The sequence below is a fragment of the Mytilinidion resinicola genome (assembly GCF_010093595.1).
Source record: "Mytilinidion resinicola strain CBS 304.34 unplaced genomic scaffold BDZ99scaffold_21, whole genome shotgun sequence".
In the NCBI taxonomy this organism is placed as follows: domain Eukaryota; kingdom Fungi; phylum Ascomycota; class Dothideomycetes; order Mytilinidiales; family Mytilinidiaceae; genus Mytilinidion; species Mytilinidion resinicola.
The window spans coordinates 709,244-728,308 of record NW_022985457.1 but is presented as its reverse complement, the minus strand read 5'-3'; the positions used below and the strand labels follow the sequence as shown (position 1 = coordinate 728,308).

At 54.2% G+C, this 19,065-nt stretch overlaps 5 protein-coding genes across 5 annotated transcripts; 3 read left to right on the top strand and 2 right to left on the bottom strand.

The window, feature by feature from the left end:
* Positions 1-1,327: 1,327 nt before the first annotated feature.
* BDZ99DRAFT_491181 (MFS general substrate transporter) lies at positions 1,328-4,125 on the bottom strand (the record flags this gene model as incomplete). The annotated part of the gene is made up of 11 exons (XM_033723088.1): positions 1,328-1,403; positions 1,478-1,535; positions 1,616-1,735; positions 1,773-1,818; positions 2,094-2,119; positions 2,182-2,482; positions 2,548-2,833; positions 3,030-3,041; positions 3,136-3,320; positions 3,452-3,596; positions 3,728-4,125. 11 exons carry the CDS (start codon positions 4,123-4,125, stop codon positions 1,328-1,330), a joined length of 1,653 nt encoding a protein of 550 aa, XP_033571702.1.
* Positions 4,126-7,153: 3,028 nt separating this feature from the next.
* BDZ99DRAFT_525564 (uncharacterized protein) lies at positions 7,154-8,363 on the top strand (the record flags this gene model as incomplete). The annotated part of the gene is made up of 3 exons (XM_033726012.1): positions 7,154-7,314; positions 7,366-7,655; positions 7,702-8,363. The coding sequence occupies 3 exons, from the start codon at positions 7,154-7,156 to the stop codon at positions 8,361-8,363; spliced, it is 1,113 nt and encodes a 370-aa protein (XP_033571701.1).
* A 2,296-nt stretch (positions 8,364-10,659) lies between these two features.
* Positions 10,660-12,885, top strand: BDZ99DRAFT_511626 (amino acid transporter; the record flags this gene model as incomplete). The annotated part of the gene is made up of 7 exons (XM_033724558.1): positions 10,660-10,788; positions 10,835-11,047; positions 11,100-11,151; positions 11,212-11,592; positions 11,799-11,822; positions 11,873-12,198; positions 12,436-12,885. 7 exons carry the CDS (start codon positions 10,660-10,662, stop codon positions 12,883-12,885), a joined length of 1,575 nt encoding a protein of 524 aa, XP_033571700.1.
* A 1,693-nt stretch (positions 12,886-14,578) lies between these two features.
* On the top strand, positions 14,579-15,712 carry BDZ99DRAFT_368419 (uncharacterized protein; the record flags this gene model as incomplete). The annotated part of the gene is made up of 2 exons (XM_033714780.1): positions 14,579-15,258; positions 15,328-15,712. Coding segments are annotated over 2 exons (1,065 nt in total), but the record flags the coding sequence as incomplete, so codon positions are not given.
* A 1,043-nt stretch (positions 15,713-16,755) lies between these two features.
* On the bottom strand, positions 16,756-18,779 carry BDZ99DRAFT_451937 (Nitrilotriacetate monooxygenase component A/pristinamycin IIA synthase subunit A; the record flags this gene model as incomplete). The annotated part of the gene is made up of 8 exons (XM_033718242.1): positions 16,756-17,088; positions 17,161-17,338; positions 17,398-17,954; positions 18,008-18,067; positions 18,120-18,132; positions 18,264-18,468; positions 18,533-18,673; positions 18,728-18,779. 8 exons carry the CDS (start codon positions 18,777-18,779, stop codon positions 16,894-16,896), a joined length of 1,401 nt encoding a protein of 466 aa, XP_033571698.1. The 3' UTR covers positions 16,756-16,893.
* Between the last annotated feature and the right edge of the window lie 286 nt (positions 18,780-19,065).

The following is a 19,065-nucleotide window of genomic DNA, read 5'->3' as shown; positions in this document are numbered from 1 at the left end:
GCGCGGTATGGCTGCTGCCCAAGGCCAGTGGCGGCGGCGACGCTGGTCAATCCGGCACGCAGGAATGGGACGATGCTGCCGTGGCACGCGCCGGGGGTCCATGCAATCGCAGAGTGTGCAGTCCAGAGCGCGCGCTCATGGCGACGCGGAGCGGGCGGCGGCAGCGTCGAGCATCGGGGGAGAGAAGCGGGAGCTGGAGCGGTGCGGTGGGCGATGCCGTGGCGGGACGGCGGCCTCGAGACTGGGCGCGCGACCAGGCGATCGAGGGCCGGGCAGGCAGCTGGAGGGAGCCGACGCAGCGCTGCTGCCGTGGGACGGGATACGGCGTGCGGTGGTGGTTGAGGGCTGGGAGCGTCGTCTGGGGCCGCAAATTGCGCGGGCTGCCGCGTGCCGGGGCTCGCAGCGGTGGCGGGAGGTGAGGCAGTGGGAAGGAGCCCGTCTGCGCGCTCGCGGTGGGTGGAATTGACGCCGTGGAGAGATTCCCCGCTGGATGGGCGCCGTGGTGTCGTGTGGGTTGTTCGACGTCGTCGAGCGCAAATCCCACCGGGGCGCAGCTCCCACTTTGCCGAGCCAGGCCGAGCGGGCGATCTGTCGCTGATGCCCCGCGGCCTATCATTTCCACCAGGCCCTTCACTCCTCCTTTCCCCCCTCAGGCCTCCCGCATCCCCAGCACTCGCAGCGATTGCCCGCGAAAAAGCAACACCCATGCGCATGAGACACGCACTCGGATATGCACTAATGGCCCTGATGCACTCATGAGCTAATGGACGAATGAGCTTATGGACGAATGAGCTTATGGACGAATGAGCTTATGGAGCTATCCATCCGGCCCACTGTACAGCACTGCAATTCCATCGTCTACGTCTGAGGATGCTCCAGCTACTGTACATTTTGATCGTCCATCTCTGAAGTCTGTCTCTGTTCTCACTCTGCCTGTCCTCTCACCCCTCAGTCGCACCCCCATATCCCCCATATCAATCCAGTACCACTCCACAATATCACTTCCCCATCCAGACCCAGACTCCCCACTCCCCGCCACGTTTCTCAACCCACCGGGCTCCCACCCCCCAATGGACGTCGCCCCTGTGCGCTCTGTGCCGCCCTCGCCGGCGTGGCTGCCCTCGTGGCGTCACTCAGCGTCGCACAACGCCCTGGCACAGCGAATCGGCCAGCATGTTTCACGTTGTGTCACGTGGGCCCACACACACCTCGACCGCCACGCCCCCGGTCCCATCCAGTCGCAATTCCAATAACCACACGCCGTGCAACCGGCTATATATGGGGCGGCACCCACTCATTTCGACCGCGCGCCCCTCTTGATCCCGTTTCAGCCCGTCGTCGACGACGCAAACCGACTGTTGCCCCTGAGGCGCTTGCCGTACCGGTAGAAGAGGATAGGAAACCTGCGGGTCGCACCGCGCGCGTTAGCCGACTCCACACCCAGCTCCGCGGGACGCCTCGAAATGGGGGTTCTTACGGGGCCATGGCCAATGCCAGGAAGGCTAGCAGCGATGTCGCCCACTGGTAGCCCAGGTCTGCTCCCACCATCAGTGACCGCCCTTTTGCGCGAGGGTGGGTTGGCCGCGACGACGGCGGCTTGTCTCAGACAACTCACTGTTGTACATCTGCACCCCGAATAAGGGAAAGGCGGCCGCGAAGCTCGATCGCGCGAAGCTGTTCGCGGCCAGCGCCGACGCGGCATACACTGGGTACTGGACGTGTGTTACCGACTGCCCTGAGGTGTCCACCCCGCCGATCTCGGAGCTACTTACGCAGTCGACGAGGAACGTAAAGACGCCCGAGTAGACCCAGATGACGCTATCTCACCACACAGCGATCAGCAATCCAGAACTTGTTGAGCGAGCGCGTGGCTGCACCGGCCAGGGCGCTGGGAAATCGATAGTGTCTCACCCAATGCCAAAGATGGTCGAGAAGATTATTGGAACTGCAGGTGATCAGCTATTATTACTCCTCGGCCTCTCACGCGTGCATGCGAGCTTGCGTACCTATCCAGTGCACCTAACAAGGACCAGGGTTATCAGCGAAAGTCCAGCAGCAGGATATGACCTCGTTAGATCAGCGATTTCTCTTACCCATGGATACGTAGTCCATCCAAACCCTGTGTGAATCAAGGTTAGCTAGCAGATCAAATCACCTAGACGCAAGTCGTGGCCGGCCTACCAAACAGCGCAATGGGCACTACGAACGCCCCGACGATGGTGGGCGGGAGCCGGTACTCTGGTTCAGACCCGCCAGGCTCGCCTCCATGCGCCTCCCGCTGGCGCACAAGCCTGGCGTAGTTCCTCCGCCAGAGCGGATCGCTCAATATCCCCAGCACCATGCCCACAAACATGCCGAGGAACGTTAGGCCCGTTTGGGCAATGCTGAAGCCGTGGTTATTCTGGAACACTAGCGGGAACGCCCCGAAAAAGAGATAGAGGATCCCCAGCAGGATTGCAGACAGCATGCATAGATTCAGGCACTACCGAGAGTGTCAGTCATGTGCCCGATGTTTGCCCTGTTTCAGTACGTCGCGCCACAACCCACCATTGGCTCGAAGAAGAGCAGCTGGAACGGGCGAATGCAGGACCAGAGAATCGTCTTGGGAATCGACCTCGAGAGATTCTCGATGGGCGCCTTCCACGCCTCGTTGCGGGTTTCTTTCCGTAGCCGCTGGGCCTTCTGACGCAACAGCACTGGATGGTATGTCTCGGGTACCAGGAAGAAGATCGCGCCTAGCTGCACCCCGGCCCAGATTAGCAGGACGTAAAACGACCATCGCCAGGTTGTATACTGGGTGATAAATCCGCCAATCAGCGGGCCGACCTCTGGCCTACATCAAACAAGATTAGCTCATGCGTCAGGTTTCGAGTTTGGTGCTGCCCCAGCACTGCAAGCAACGGTCATGCCGAGAATGCGCTGCGGGGAGTGGGAAATGCTCTAAGCGTTGGCTGCATAATCCATCTCCCCTCGCAAATTTGGGGCCTACAGCGAGAGGGGGTGGTTGCAATTACAAATACTACACGTACCCAATGAACGGACTGGCCGTGTATATCATCATCGAATCTTTCAGTTAGCGGCTGTGTTTCAGATGCCGCGCGAGGCGGGGCGGAGAAAAAGCTCACTGGTGCGGACAAGTCTTGCTTTGCGAAGATGTCCCCAACCGTGCCACCGGCCACGCTGAGAAAGGCCGAGCCGGACAGGCCTGACAAGAAGCGGCCCACCAGCATGGTCGCGATGTTGGGTGCCACGGCACATGGGATCAGCCAGATAAGGAAGAAGAGGAAGCTGTAGATGTAGATTGGCCGGCGGCCATAGAACTGTGTCGAGGCCGTCAAGTCAGTAGGGGGCAGGGGAGCCAATCGCCACGACCACGCAGGGACGGGGTTCTGGAGCGAGACGAGAGAGAGAGGAGAAGGGGGAAGATTTTGCGTGGTTCTGTGAGACGTACTTCCGATAAGGGGCTCAGCACCATGGGGCCCAGGCCCAGGCCTGCGACGAACAACGACAGCCCCAGCGTGGCTATTTCTCGCGAAGTGTGGAACCGTGGGATCATTTGGCTGTAGGTTGTCGTGTAGAGCGACGACGCGCACGTTCTGCGCACCTGTCAGCCCACTATCCTGGCTTCACTGAATGAACCCCCGGTTTCCCAATTACTGTGACTTCATCGAACAATCTCTTTTGCATCCCTTCAAAATCCAGCGTTAGATCTCAGCGCATCACTTACACGCTAAGCGAACTACTCGACACAATAATCACAATCACCCACCGCCGCAGCTTGCTCATGCTGCGCGGGTTCAACGGATCGCTGTCGCCCCCCTCCCACGTCACCACGTAGTCGTGCGGCGCCGTGTCACCGTCGCCGGCGTCGGCTGGGAAGATGGTATAGCCATCGCCGCCAGCGATAGAGCGGTGAGATCTCGTCTGCGAGAGGAGCGTGGTTGGCCGCGTCGGCAGGTCTTGCTTTTGCTTTTCCAAGTCTACGTCCCCGCCGTCGTTCGGTGGCTGGGTGTTCGGGGGGCCGCCAAGCTGCGACGACGACAGCTTCTCCAGATCGATGGAGCGCGAGTCGCGTGCCGGGTTTGTGCTACTCGCCGTGCTTGGCCGCGAGGTGGTGGAGGGCATTGCGGCGAATGGATTGGGGGGTTTGCGTTACCATGCGATGCGGGCCCTGAAATACGCGTAGACAACCTAAAGTAAATGGAGAGTTGGGGTACGAAAATGCAATGATGTGCACGCGTAGAGAAAGAAAAACGACACTGAGGACGAGCGGTCACGATGTCTGGCTAGCAAGTGTCGTAACTTTTAACTTTTCCCTCCCCCTCCCAAAATTCGCCTTCGCGTTGTCGTTAGTACCGAAGCTGGCGGGAATAAAGCGGGCGAGTTTGCTAGCCCCGGGCGACGGGGAGGGATGGCTGGATTCGCTCGAAGGGGTTGTTGGGTCCGCTGGCCACGAATCACGCGCTTTTGCTATGACCCTCTCTGGTGCAAGGCCTGCCTTCGGGATTGCAGAAAGCATTACTACCTACATAGTTGTTGGGGGCTTGGGTACGGGCTGGGCTACAGATGATGACGAAGCGGCGCGGCGGTTCCGTTGTTGTTTTGTTCGAGATGTTTAGAGGAAACGTCATCGTCATTTTCTGAGGGGGATTGAATAAGCGAATGCTTGTTTGAGAGGTGGTCGGCAATAATTCCGCCGTTTGCAGGCTTTGCGGGGAAGCAGGGAGAGGTCACGGGAGTGGGCGGATAGGACGGATGTTCGGGATTGCAGAGGGAGATCTAGATGGAGGTGAGGGAAACGGTCAGTGGAAGAGAGCATGTCTCCTTGAGGAATTTCCTTTCAAGGTTAGCCTGCTAGGTTTAGTGGAGCCGCATAGTGTTGCCAGGTTGTCTAGAAAGTCTGGAAAGCAGGTGTTCTCACGATGGTGGTGCGAAGATTCGTGTGACATGGATTGCGTTGCCGGTCACGTGATCAGCAATGTGTAATTGCTTAGCAACTACTTTCACGGCTTGTCCTCTCGTATGATATGGGAGTTGCAGCTGCTGAGTCGGCTTTCTCAAGTAGTTTGCTCTTAAAATAGAGCGGCATTTCGTGGCCTGACAGGTGCTCCACAAATCGAATGCGGCACATCAGGGTCTTCCTTCATCCTGGTCTACCATTCTCACGGATAATAGACTGTCCAATCATAATAACAAATCCGTGAACCTCAAGACTTCGAACTCCAAAATTGAAGAAGACTTCAAGGTCTGAAGATTCGATCTCGGATAAGGCCATGACGAGATTTGACGTCAAGCGGAGCAATATCCGAGAATAGGAATTTAGAGCGAAATCGTGGAAAAAGGACTTTTCAATAAGCTCAAAACACAGCGACGCCCCAGAGATCGTTTCGCGATCCCTCGAAAACATGCCTTACCTCGAATCTAACGGACCATACAACAGTCCTGATTGCCGTTGAAATGCCGGGGACGTCCGACAGTCAAGTGGTTCTGACGCAACGCCGGAATTACGCTTGCGCGGCATGTTTGCGGCTCCTGGCATATAACGAACGGTTCCTTCTTTTGATTTGCAGTGCTCTCATACCTTTGTATCCGCAGCGTCGTAGAGCAGCACTCAGACGCAACACGACTCGCCCGCTCGTCGACTCTTTCTGCTACATTGAGTCAGACTGAAATCTGGAAGCCCTGTATCGATACCAGTCCTTTCGATCGAGTTCGTTTGAACAGTGTGGGTATGACTTTGGTAGCAATAAAGCTCTCTTCCTTCGACTTTGCCAGATACCATGCTGCGTCGTCGGAGAGATCTCTGCTGATGAATAGCCCCTAAAGACTCGGTGGACGATGAGAACTGCGACAACTTGAGACGTCCCAAGGTCCGAGGATATTAGAACGATTGGCGACCCGGAACTAAACCTTCAGACACCTCCAAATCGATGCGACGGATACTTTAAGACAGCAACCCGGCTGCGGACACGGTAAGCCAGGCGGCTCCAACCGAGCAGTGCACGAAACCACGACAACGGAGGTGGCTATAGCCCTCGAAACCGTCACAGTGATAGAACTCCCAGCCTCGAATCGAGACTGCAGACTCGTTGCTCTCTTCGACATTAGGACTTCGGAAGGCTCCTCCACACCTCTTGAGGAAACGGTTAGGCATTTCTAATCGACACTCGCTGATTCGTCGCTTTGGTGCATGAAGCGTGCAGATCCCGGGATGCCAGCCGATACCGCCGACCAGGCTCGCGACATCCATGATCTCGATTTCAACAACTCCAAGGAATGAGCCTCATCCTACGTTTCGAGTTGAAAGGCGAGGCAGCACTCAAGCCGTCTGCTTCCCCTCGATCGCCAGAAGGATTGCGGCCCCGTATCTGAAATTGGCGGTAACCGGATTGGAGAAAGCTGCTGACTGTGTGACGATCACTTCAGTGGCAGGACGTCGCCAAGGCCCTCAACCCTTCGCTGTGCCTCCTCCTTGCACGACAGGCTGCTTCAGAGTGCTCTGCCTCACAGCCTCTGCCACGACTGCCAGCAAGGTTGCCGTGTTCTGGACATGCTGGAGTCAGCAGCAGCATCTGAGGTCAGCCCGCTGCACCTCCTGGCCAAAGTACCCGCCCAGATCGACGCTCCCGCCCCATCTCGCGACCTCGACCCTCAAATCAGCAACCTGCCCCCTTAGAGATAGTGTCTGGAGTCAGCCTTGCGCCGTGCTCGCCGCTCGCGGACGGCGGAGCGGCGGGGCTGCCTGTGGGAGAGTTTGGAGGCCGATGCCCCCGCCAAGGCCTGTTGAAGCTCGTATTCCTCGGTGCAATCTTGATCCAGGCTCGCCGCAACGGCGCGCTGCCAGCGACTCGCCAATCAGTCGGCGTTTTCTGGCCCTGGCCTCGATGCCGGGAGCCGGCGGAGCGTGACACCCTCACTGCGCATTTCTTGGCCCTCAGTCGACTCGCGCAGCTGCTGCTGGGCTGAGCCGCGATGCGGATTTGCCAAGCGCATGCCATGGCGCCAGAGCTAACGCCGCCCGCCTGGCTGCTAAAAGTAATCGTGGACCCTTAGTTGAGCGCCGGGTCATCTCACGATCTTTCTAAACTTCTTCACCTCTCCTTGCCTCCTATTCCCCCCAAACTCCTGCCTTTCGTTCCGCCGCTCCTTTCAAATGGTGCTTCCTATCCTGGGCGCGCGCTCAGCACCATGGATATCCAATCTCGTCGCCGTGTCCGTCATAGCTGTGGTGCTGTTCGTGACAGTACTCGGATTCTGGGCCTTCCAGCCGCCAATCCCTCGGCCGGGATCTCACGGTGGCACGACCGTTCAAGTGTGCGTATCTTCTTCACCGATTCTGCTTTCCTCCCAACTAAGTCAAGATAGAACCATCCCCGTCGAACCCTCCGGTCCCGTCTCCATACAGGAAGTCCTTCGACTCCTCTATGCGCCCCTCAAGATGCAGCCTACCACTCCTTCTTTCACCGATGACCTCGGACGATCCTACAAACTCCCAGCGAAACCTCTGTTCCCTAATCTCCTCGGAAAAGACTTGTTGGTGGTGGACTTGGAGACTCGACCGCTGGACAAGAATGGTCAGCTCTTGCATAAAGGAGCATTCAGGTGGGGCGACCTAGACTATCTGTCTGGTGGAGTCATGAACCACTATACCTACGGTACGCTTTGCGCTTCTTTGGGGTATCATGAGACTAACCTGTGCAGCAATGATCCACGGATACGACTACAAATTCGTTCAGGCCGCAAGTTTCGACGACCGCCACAACACCTGGATAAAACCAAGTGCCCTGGCGAACCTCCTCAAGCACTACAAGTTTGTTGTCTTCCTCGACGCCGATGCCGCTTTCCACCAAATGCAGATGCCCATGGAATGGCTCTTAAACTACTGGCAAATCACCCCCGAGATCTCCCTCGCCATGCCTTTGGACCCCTCCGGACCCCCCGGAACCAATGACGACCGCTTTAATCGCACCCTCACTAATACTGGTTTCATAATAGCTCAGCAGAGCGAACGGACCCAGGAGATCCTCAGGGCATGGCACGAATGCCCTGACGATACCCGCTACCCGGACTGCTCGCAGTGGAAACAACCGCGCTTCCACGAGCAGAGTGCCTTCGGAAACTATATCCGCTACGACTACGAAGAGAACGTCAAGGAACTGCCCTGCACAGAAGCGAACGGTTACCCATCCGAGACCGCCCAGTGCGAAGGAATCTTCATGCGCCACTACTGGTACGGCAAAGAGCGCGTCCGCGACGACCTAGCAAACTCCACCATGGAGGCCATCATGGCCCCAATTCAGAAACTTTACATGGACCACCGCAAAGACATCATTACCGAGCAGGCGAAGAACGAAATCATCTAAGTGAGATTTCTCACTGGATTGGCTTTTCTGCCGTTACTCATATTACGTGTCTTCCCTGTCGACGGCAGGATATGGATGGTGTTGCCTCAAATGCGATGAAGGAGGTCGAAAAGCCGAATGCTCGGTCTCTGGTCACACCACCATGCGCAAATACCTACCTCCGCCCAGCACATCCCGGCCGCGCACCTCCAGACTCTATCTTTTTGCACAGCCTCTCAATTAGCGCTTACTGGCTGGCGCTAGCAATAGATCCCGCCAAGCATGCGTTCACTGGACATAAATCCTCAAAATCCTCCCGCTAGGTGGAATCTCGGTCCGGGTGTACCGGAGATGAGGGTTTTACTCGCCCTATCAACAACTTTGAGTTCCTCACTCAACAAACACTGCTCATCCTCGAGTACGTGTACTACTACTTCGCTTCCCCTTTGCAACTGTCTAAAGCATCTGTTTTGCGCGTAGAAATACCCAGTTACTCTCTTTTGTGTTCTGCATTTTGCATTAGCGACGGTGTTTGGGTTTCAATGGTCTGGGATTTCGATACCCGACTCGAAGTTGAGATTTTAGCGTGCATGCTAGCTCATCTAGCGCTTATGGAGATTTTGAGATAGCATTGGATTGGCTTACTTGCTACCTACCACAAATACGTGCGTACGTCAAGAACTGCTAGCTTTGCATCTGATTAAATTTCTATCCTCAATTTTGCTAAAGTAGATTTGACCGCGTAAACAGTAACCATGAGTGCTCCCGAGCTCGCAAAGCACAGATAAAAGGACGTCCTACTGTTCACCCTTTCTATTCTCTCATAAAAAAGCCACTTATACGACCTCCGCTCCTTCGTAGTGGAGTCAGTCTTGGTGCACCGAAGCTTATTGTGATTCACTGTGCCTCGTCCCTCCAACTCAGCCCCAATCCTACCTCTGCCAGTCATGTACGTTGTCACCGCACTCGGTCGTAAATCTGGACAATCCGTTTCGCTCCTAAAGCCTTACTGCTCTTCCGTGTCTCTCACAGCGCTTTGGAGGCTAAGGCGTCAGCAACATGACGGATATACTATTATCAATCTTCACCGACGCGAGATTCTATTTCTTTGGGCCTGTACATCTCTTGTCGATTTTGGACTGCGCCGGAGGAGGACCCTAGACAACGGTAAGTGAGTATACCTAGATTTCGAAATCAGCTCACCTACGAGTTGTCCATACACGCTCTAGCCCTTTTTTCATTCACGCTATAGACTTTACGTCCATTTTGAGTGTTGAGACTCCACCGAAGCACTCAGATATCGTCAAGATAATGTAATTGGAAGTCAAAGACGAGAGCAATGAGCTCACTATAAACCTTTCCACTCCTCCCTATTTTACGATCCAAAGAGCTCTACATCTTCTCTGGTTTTCCAGACTCCAGCCGTAAGATAAGATACGCATCATTAACAATCGTTGGCAGCGTGAGTTCACTACAAAGACTCTCCTTTCTTCCCTAGGCTTTCACATCTTCCTGGATGTTTAGACTACCCCGGCATTCGTTCTGTTCAAAATGTTGATTTGCAGGCCGTCTCAGCTGGAGACGTTCCGAGGGGGATCTAATTCTTGGCGGGTGCGAGCGCGTTGCAGCAGCAGAGTCGTCCCCGCGTGGGAGATCACGGGGCAAGTAGCGAATGGTCCATCTGTGTGCTCTGCGCTAGATAGATCTACGCCTCGGGTGCTCCCACGCATAGCACTCGTCCCGAAGCCCGCGCCCGACTAAAATCGCTTACGAAGGAGCTCTTTTTTAGTGTTGCATAACCGAAGTAATGCCAAGCTGCTCTAAACTTCCGTGCACTGCACCCACACTCAAAATAAAAGAACATATAACGAGAAGAATAGAGAAATGTATGCCTGAGAAGCGCAGAGCCCTTTTTCACAATTTATTTGGCCTCGTGGTGGGCACTGGTGGTTGGTGAAATGGTTATGTGGTTTTGGTTATGCAACACTAAAAACGAGCTCCTTCGTAGATACCTAGGTCGATCTGCGAAACCTACTTGAAAGCGCGGCAATCTACAGTCACCCAACGATGGCACGATGCAGATACCGCGATACCCAGCACAGGTGGTATCCCAGTGCCCAGCCCTCTAGCGTCTCTCGAAGCAGAAGAGGCTGCATATGGTGCAGTGCATACCTTGCTTCCAACGTTTTCGAGTTGTAGCAAATCTTCAGGGCTCTAAAAGACTTGGATGCCCACCTCTCGCAGCCCGCCCACACCACTGCTGATCCCTCACTCTACCACTCTACCACAACTTAACCTAGTTCTGTTTGCTTACAATATGGCAGACGTAAAGAGTGACATTGAAATGGTCACTACCACGGCAGACATCGAGCATTCGCCCCCCGAGCTCGTTGGAGCCCAGGAGGCTGATGAGAAGCGTTTGCACCATAACGGCGGCACTCTGGAAGTAAGGCGCCCAACTCTGGTCCCTGAGCTCACTAACGTTGCTGCAGCGATACATTAGCTTTATCTCAGCCATCAACTTTGGCTTCATCCTGCAATGTTCCTGGGAAGCGACCGCACTCACCTTCCAATTCGCCCTCTCCAATGGGGGACCTGCTGCCATAGTATACGGCAGTGTGTTTGCCGCTGTCGGCACTACCACTGTAGTCCTTTCGCTTGCTGAAATAGCCTCGATCGACCCCGCTGTCGGCGCCCAGTATAGGGTAAATGGAGTTCGAAGTAGACCATCAACGATGCTGACGAGAGTGCGAACAGTGGAGTGCCAAATATGCCCCCAAGTGGAACGAGTTCTTCGGCCTGATGCAAGGTATGCAATACCCCTTCTCGAGCTGATATCTGCACAGTAAATGACCGTGGACCTCTCCAGGCTGGATCACTGTGTTCGCGTGGATTTGTACTTGCACCTCGAGTCCTGCCATTCTCTCCAACGTCGTTGCAGGATTGGCCGTCTTCAACTTTCCGGACTATGTGCCCGAAAGATGGCATCTTACCCTTGTGATGTGGGCCTTTACTATCCTCCCATTTATCGCAAACTTCTGGTTCAGGCGCCTCCTTAGTCCACTTGAGGCTATTGGTGCAGTCCTGCATGTGCTCTTCTTCTTTATTACAATCATCACCCTCGCAGTACTCGCAAAGCGGAGCACTGCTGACTATGTGTTCAATACTTTGACCCATGATGTTAGCGGATGGACAGATCCGGTGGTAGCTTGGGGGATAGGACTGCTGACGGTAACGTTTCCAATCTCAGGTAAGCTGCCCAAATCTGCATAACGTCGCCCACCACCATCCGAGAACCACCGTGAAAGTTTCGCGAGTTCGTCGCACTTGGAATAATTTAGACTATAGTAACGGCTCGTCCCATCAAAAGCTCCACTAATTATCGAATGCGGGCCCTTCTCGCTGGGGGTGGACGACGTTAATTTCCATAGGACAAAAAAGCTAATTAACTACCAGGCTTTGACGGCGTGCTTCATATGAGTACGTAATCCGAGTCCATCTCGATATATTACCTCTAACACAAGTTCTAGGCGACGAAGTCAAGCAGGCTAAGATTCGCGTTCCCCGTAGCATGGTTGCTGCCGTCGTCATGAACTCAACAATGTCGTGTGCATTTGTAATTTGCCTACTTTTTACCATTGGCGATGTTGAAAAAGTTGCCGGCTCGCCTACAGGTCTTCCTGTCATCGAAGTCTTCTACGAGGCAACCGGCTCAAAAGGCGCTACCAACCTGTTCATTATTGTCTTCGCAATTGTTTTATTAATAGCCTTCTTCAACGTATTTGCATCGGTATCGCGTCTTGTTTGGGCATTTTCGAGAGACAATGGGCTTCCATTCTCGAGCTTCTTTGGAAAGGTAAAGTGAACCGTTCCTGTTGCGATATTCCTTCTTCAGTGCCGGCTTCTCTTGGTCAACTAAAAGGCTTCCTTCGACGCGTTATCTCAAGCACACACTCTCACTGTATCAGGTTAGCGCCAGTGACTTGGACTCTGGGCCGTCCGCTCTCTAGATACTTCCGCTACAACCCACTCTTCTACGTTCTTGAGCTTAGGGAATCGACTTGATGGAGAGAACACGGTAACTGACGTTTAGCTATCGCAGGTCAACACTCGCCTAAAGATGCCACTCAACGCGCTCAGCCTTGTGGGAATCTGCACCCTCCTACTTGCCCTCATCAATATTGGCTCCGCTACAGCCTTTAATGCATTTATCTCAATCGTCGCACTCGGGCTCTATGTATCGTATATCTTGCCAATCCTCTTCTTCTTTCTAAGACGCCTCTCGAAGAATAAACCTATCTACGGACCGTTCCGACTAGGGGCATGGGGCATTCCGCTGAATCTGTTCGCACTATGCTACATTATTTTCATTGTAATCTGGACGCCATTCCCGACAGCGCTACCGGTTACACGAGATACGATGAATTATGCGGGGCCAATCATGGGAGCAATTATTATTGGAGGTTTGATTGACTGGGTCTGCAGTGGGCGGAAACGATTCCAAGTACCTATCCCGCGAGAAGCTGGACTTGTAGACCATTAGTGTCTTCGGATTATCACCCTAGATTCGAGCTCAGATCGAGATTTATCGTATGTATTAGACTAAAATAAAGCGAGGAGACATCTACAGCTGACCAAGACATACCTTTAACCCTTTGAAGCTAGATCGCTCCCTCACTCGGCGATCAACATACCCGTAGAGCTGCACTTTACTTTGGAAGAGAACCTATCCACTGCGCAGCCCGCGGATAGGGCCATCGTCCGACACTGCGGAGAAGCAAACAGAAATCACGCATCGCCAGAATCTCCTCATCCTCGCCGCGCCCATCTTCGTCGCCCATCTTCGAGAAAAGTGTGAGCCTACAACCTCAAAAAGAAGCCAAGCCACATAAATGCATCCAGGTTAACCACCAGGCCTTTGTGCCAACACCCAGCCGTCTCCCTCTTCTCCGCCACCGAAAGCGCCAGCCAGCCCCTCCTCCTCCTCCACAGCGTCGGCAGCGACTCGCACCGCTGGATTTCCTTATTCCCGCCCTCCTCTCCGCCTCCTCCCGCTTCATCCCCCTCTGCCACCGTGATTCCGAGACATTGGGTACGTTCGTAGGCTTTCTTCGCCCTCAGAATAAGGACCTGTCACGGCTAGACATCGCCTTCCCGGCCCAACCGCTACTCAGTGATATTGTAAGTAGGGATACAGTACCCGGACACAAATTCAGACACACCGTTTCATTCACCTCAGGACTTCAACCACACCCGCCGACGTCAAGGGCAATGATGAGTTCGGTCTAGCTGTCGGTCACGAGCCTCTTCTACGCCCTCCATATCAGCAACTGGGTACTATTCCAGCGCCAGGGAGTAGAGAGACCAATCTAGTCCAGTATAGAGCTGTTGAGTGATTTGCGGTCGATTGTCCCAACTATGAACGGTGTGAATGTTACTACATCAGCTGGTGAATTGAGTCTCTTGACGTCAGTCTTGGGTTTTCATGGTCTTCCGTCGGTGGCGCTAGTAAAGTCGCAATAGCCATTAGAGGACTCCTACGACTCTCGAGTCTTCTTGCCGTGGTTGTTTTACTCGCCTTGTGCGTTCGCTGACCTTCCATCAACACACCGCCAGAATCTTGCTACTACGTAATCTTAGCCTACTAAGCCTCAAGACTCTTCTATTTCGAAGGTGAATCTACTGCCAAATTAACCACCTGCACATGCTCCTTCTGTGTGTCACATTTTGAGCACGTGTATTGACGTACGGACAAGGCGGTCAACTTCACTCCTCCGCCGAACACACCCCAACAACCCACCCGCCTCCCGCACCATCATAACAAATTCTCTCCACCTAGTAAGTCTCGAGCCTCTCGATAAATCCTCACGGTCATTCACTGTCAGGTCCATCTCCTGCACATCGCCCTCTCGTTTCTATAAATTGCAATGGTCGTGCTGACGCCCCTCAGTTCCGCCAGTCTCCCCAAAACACCACCAGGAGGTAAGATTTCTCTCAGATATTGCTCTCATTGCATTCACCATCATGCCGATCGTTTGCGCAAGATCATCCCCATCTATAAAATCTATCATACTTATTAACATTCCCATCAGCCTCTTCAAACGTCCACCAAACACTCACACCACACCCAATCACCAGCTTTTCACAAAAAACGTCTTTCGCAATACCTAATAAACGCCTCGCTATCTGCAATGGACTCCAGCCACAACGCCCCGCCTCTACATCAGCTTCTGGAGCAGTGGGGCAAGCCTCAGGGAGTGCTCGCTATACTGCTCCTTCTCGGCGGAGATGTCGTGCAGAAGGCGCTATCTCAAACGTCCGGAGGTGCTGTCACGCCTGTCTGCTTCTCGTTCGGCTGGGTTGGCTATTCGCTCAAAGCACTCACCAGCATCACCGGGGACGGCCGTCTTTTGCCCGAACCCGATCACCTCGTCAAGGTCTACAACATCGAGACCGGATATGTCCGCGAGAATAGGAACTGGGTGATCGGTCGCCTCACGAGGGACAGCATCATCCACCTGAACAACTCGAAACCCCTCGAGAATGAAGCCCTCCGTATCTCCGTCTACGACGCCCAGCCCGATACCGGCAACGCTGCCATCGCCGGTCATGGTAACGCCCTCTACTCTGCCATCGTCACGGCGCTTCTACAGTGTGTGGTTGCCTACAAGCCTGTCCACACAGACGGTGACTGGAGCGCCATGACCACATTAACAGCCGGCACCGCCCTCGCCCTCATCGCAGGCGGATTGCCGCAATGGCAAGCCGAGAAGCTCGCCTGCCGCCGCAACTCCAAGAAGGTCTTCGCGCTGACCGCCGGAAACGGCTCGCGCGACATCATGATCATCCGCGGCAACGGCAACTGCCTCGATCTCGAAGACCTCGCCACGCCGGAGCTGCCTCGCTCGAAGCGCGCGTGGGAGTCCCTAGCCTTGCCACTGCTCACTCGCACCACCAAGGAGGCCATCACCGGCAAGCCTATCAGCCTCGCCATCACCGTCTTCGGCACCCCCCTCGGCTTCGCAATCACCATCGTCGTCGCCGCCCTACAGGGCCTCTGCTGGCTCGCCATCCTCATCTCCATCGCCGGTGTGGGTTCCAACAACTGGTACTTGATCGTGGTTGGGGGCCTAGGGATGGTGCAGAACCTCTTCGCCGCGGGCATGAGCCGCAACCCGGCGAGGCGCAATATCCCGCTGAAGCACGTCGAGACTATCACGAGTGCGAAGGTTATGGATGGGCTTATGGACGCGGAAGTCACGTACAAGAACACGGGCTATGCGCTTCTGGAGGAGTTCTTCCCGGGATACCTCCGCGCTGAGGAGACGCAGTGGTGGGACGGGGAGACCTCCGCGTACGACAACAAGCGGATGAGCCAGTGGGATTGGCGTGGTGTGCCGCGGTCGGCTGTGGTGGATGTTCCGGAAGTTCCTGGAGTTGAGGCTGGAGAGGTGGAGGTTGAGGAGACGAAGCGCGCCGAGGAGAAGCCCTCTCAGGGGGAGAAAAAGCCCGAAGAGGAGAACAAGGACACAGAGGGTGAGTCCGAGGAAGGCGAAAAGAAGGAGAAGATTGAGGCGGGGGGTGAGGTGAAGGTGCGCGGAGGCAAGAGGCGTGGTGGAAAGAAGGGGAAGAAGGCCCCGCCGCGTGGCCTCCAGGTTGCATCTTCTGGCTATTTCGACGTTCTGGCCAACGCTGAGTAGTGGTATCTGGGGGTTTCTTTGGCGAATGTTCCGGTATAAGGCCCCTTTGTGTAGTCACTTGAATAGCGCCACCTTTGCGGTGGAATGAGTGCGTATTAGGCTTAGACTGTACGAATTAGACAAAATTGCTTTTGAATTGCTAATGTGCTTGACTACGTGAGGTACCCCATGTCTGTGCGGCCAGAATTAAATGAGATGTAAAAGCTGTGGCACTCTATATCAGGGCGTAGCCACTAGGAAACCTGAAATCAGATGAAAATTCTACGACGTCCTAAATCTGGCTTTTCTCGCGTAATGTCTGCGGATCTATTTTGACTACTTGGGCCACCCCAGGTGCATGCATCTAAAATGAAATAAGACGTAAAATTCTCGACCCTGTAATTCAGCACATAGTTACTGTGATGGTCGCATAGGTGCGAATTCCACTGAGACCTACACCAGCGCCATGATACGGACACTTTGCGACCCTGGTTGATTACCTGAGCCACCTCACGCACATTGTCTCGGTAACAAATAAGATAGAAAAGCTATGAGCCTCTCAATCAAGACACGTCCATGGCTGATCCAAGACTGGACGGAAACTCAAACACGCTCTAATCAAGGCCGGTGGCGCGTGCAGTTTGGCAACCTATTTGGACACTTGAGCTACGTCACGCCGCTTGATCAAAGAACACAGCACGATATAAAGTTCACGAGGCTGTAAATCAGGATATCTCATATAAATTCCGCTAGACCATATATCAGGACTATAGCGCATGCGATTTGGTATCCTACTTGACCATGTGACCTACCCCATGCCCATTCATCAAATTCAAAACAAGATGTAAAGTTCACTAGGCCCTAGATCAGGCTTACTCGGCCTTCCATCGATAAGATGCCGCAACGTGCTCATCTAGAGGCCCAGACTGCCCAGGCTTCTGGTAGAAGTTCTCCCTGTACGTGCCTCCTGGAACTGCATAGTCGTCCCAAAAGAGGCCTCGAGATTGCAGTTCGGGGAGAAGAAGTTCCGCGATGTCTTTGAATGACTGAGGGAATAGGGTGTAGGCCTAATATACCACGTTAGTGTGACTTTCTTGGTTTACCTTCATTACTGCGCAATCGAAAGGTCCGCGACGTACTAAATTGAAACCATCCACATCGGCTTCCTTGACCCAAGTCAGCAGTCCGTCCACCACCTGTGTAGGAGTTCCAACTAGCACCGGGCCGTTGCCCCCAATGCTGATATGCTCCGCGATCGTATGCTTAGTCCACTTCGAGGTACCCGGAGAAAAACGCGCATACCCTTCCACGGTCGATCTATCGCCGTTAGTCCGCTTTCACCAACCACCAAGTGATCTCTCCTTTTATTTACATACCTGACAGCATTACTCTCCACATGCCTCAACTCCTCCTCATCCCCATACTTCCCCAAATCGATCCCTGTCCACCCACAAAACAACGCCAACGCCCCCTCGCTCGACGCATACTTCTTGTACTCCTCAAACTTCTCCTGCGCCTCCTCCGTCGTCCGTCCTAGAATCGGCGTCACAAGCGCCAGCACCTTGATATTACTCGGCGTCCTCCCGAACTCCGTCTTCGCGAGCTCTCGGATCTCCGCAATGTTCTTCGCACAAACCACCGGTGCGTGTGCTGAAACGAAGATCGCCTCCGCGTGCTGAGCAGCGAACTGCTTGCCCGCTTTGCTGGTTCCGGCTTGCAGAAGAAGGGGCGTGCGCTGCGGGCTCGGTTGGCAGATATGCGGGCCGAGCACGTTGAAAAAGCGGCCTTTGTGGTTGATTTCGCGGACGCGGGTGGGGTCGGTGTAGATGCCCTTTTCGCGGTCGAGGATTACGGCGTCGTCGCGCCAGGAGGATTCGAGGAGCTTGTAGATTACTTGGACGTACTCCTCGGCTTGGGCGTAGCGGTCGTCGTGCTTGGATTGGGTAAGCTGGGTGGATAAAGAGTAAGAAAGGGGCAGGGGGGTACTTTGGGTTGCTCAGTGAAGCCTAGGTTGCGGGCGGCGGAGTCGAGGTAGCTGGTCACGATCTTGAGGGTTTGGGTGAGCTTAATTTGGAAAGAGGTTAAGGACAAAGCTTACATTCCAGCCGAGTCTAGAGGTACGTGTGATTAGAAGAAAGAAGCGAACCGCCAGCGTAGGAATTTAAACATGAATCGAATAATTGCAAAAGAACGACCGATGAAGCAGAAAGACAAGGACAGGTGATGAGCAGAAACATCTTACCGTCCCTTACTAAGGTGGTCCACCGTCGATAGCCTCCTAGCAAGATGATACGGCTGCTCATACGTCGTCGAAACCGTAACGCCAAACCCAATACTCTTCGTCGCCGCAGCCATCGCCGAGACCACTGCAAGTGGCTCATTGACCGGCCACTGGGCACCCGATCGAATGGCCGCGTCAAGGGTTCCATTGTAGACGTCGTAGCCACCTAGTGAGTCCCTCAATACAGCTCCGCGGATCAAACATTGCCGCTTTAGGAATAGAAGCCTTACCCAAAACATCAGCGATGAATATCCCATGAACTTTAGCAGCCTCGAGTAGCTTCGCTAGTTCAACCCAGTGTCCGACGTCGTTGAACTTGTGGGACTCATCATCGGGATGTCTCCAGAGACCAGGGGACTGGTGTCCGCTGCCTGAGTGGAAGTCAGTAAGGATGCTCATGGTTCGCTTAAGTCACGTGAGCTTACACATCTCTACGAAGGCATTGATGATAAGCTTCTTTTGCTTCTGTTCCGTCATGTTTGCTATGCTTGGATCTAGATCTTCTAAAAAATTAGGCATATGTAGAGATGATAACGACACAATAGCCAAGCTAGAAGATGTAGCAATCACGTGGCTTAGCGTAGATGACGTGAGTCCGGGGTGAGAGGACGCAATATGGCACGCAAGAATAAATACTCAGGCCCACCCATTCGAGGTCCGAAGGGGAGAAAATACCCACTGTGCCCCGCTTGTGCTCTTTGTCCGGAACGACTAAACTAAGGAAGACGGAGGATCGTATGATGCTGTAATGCTGTAATTGAGC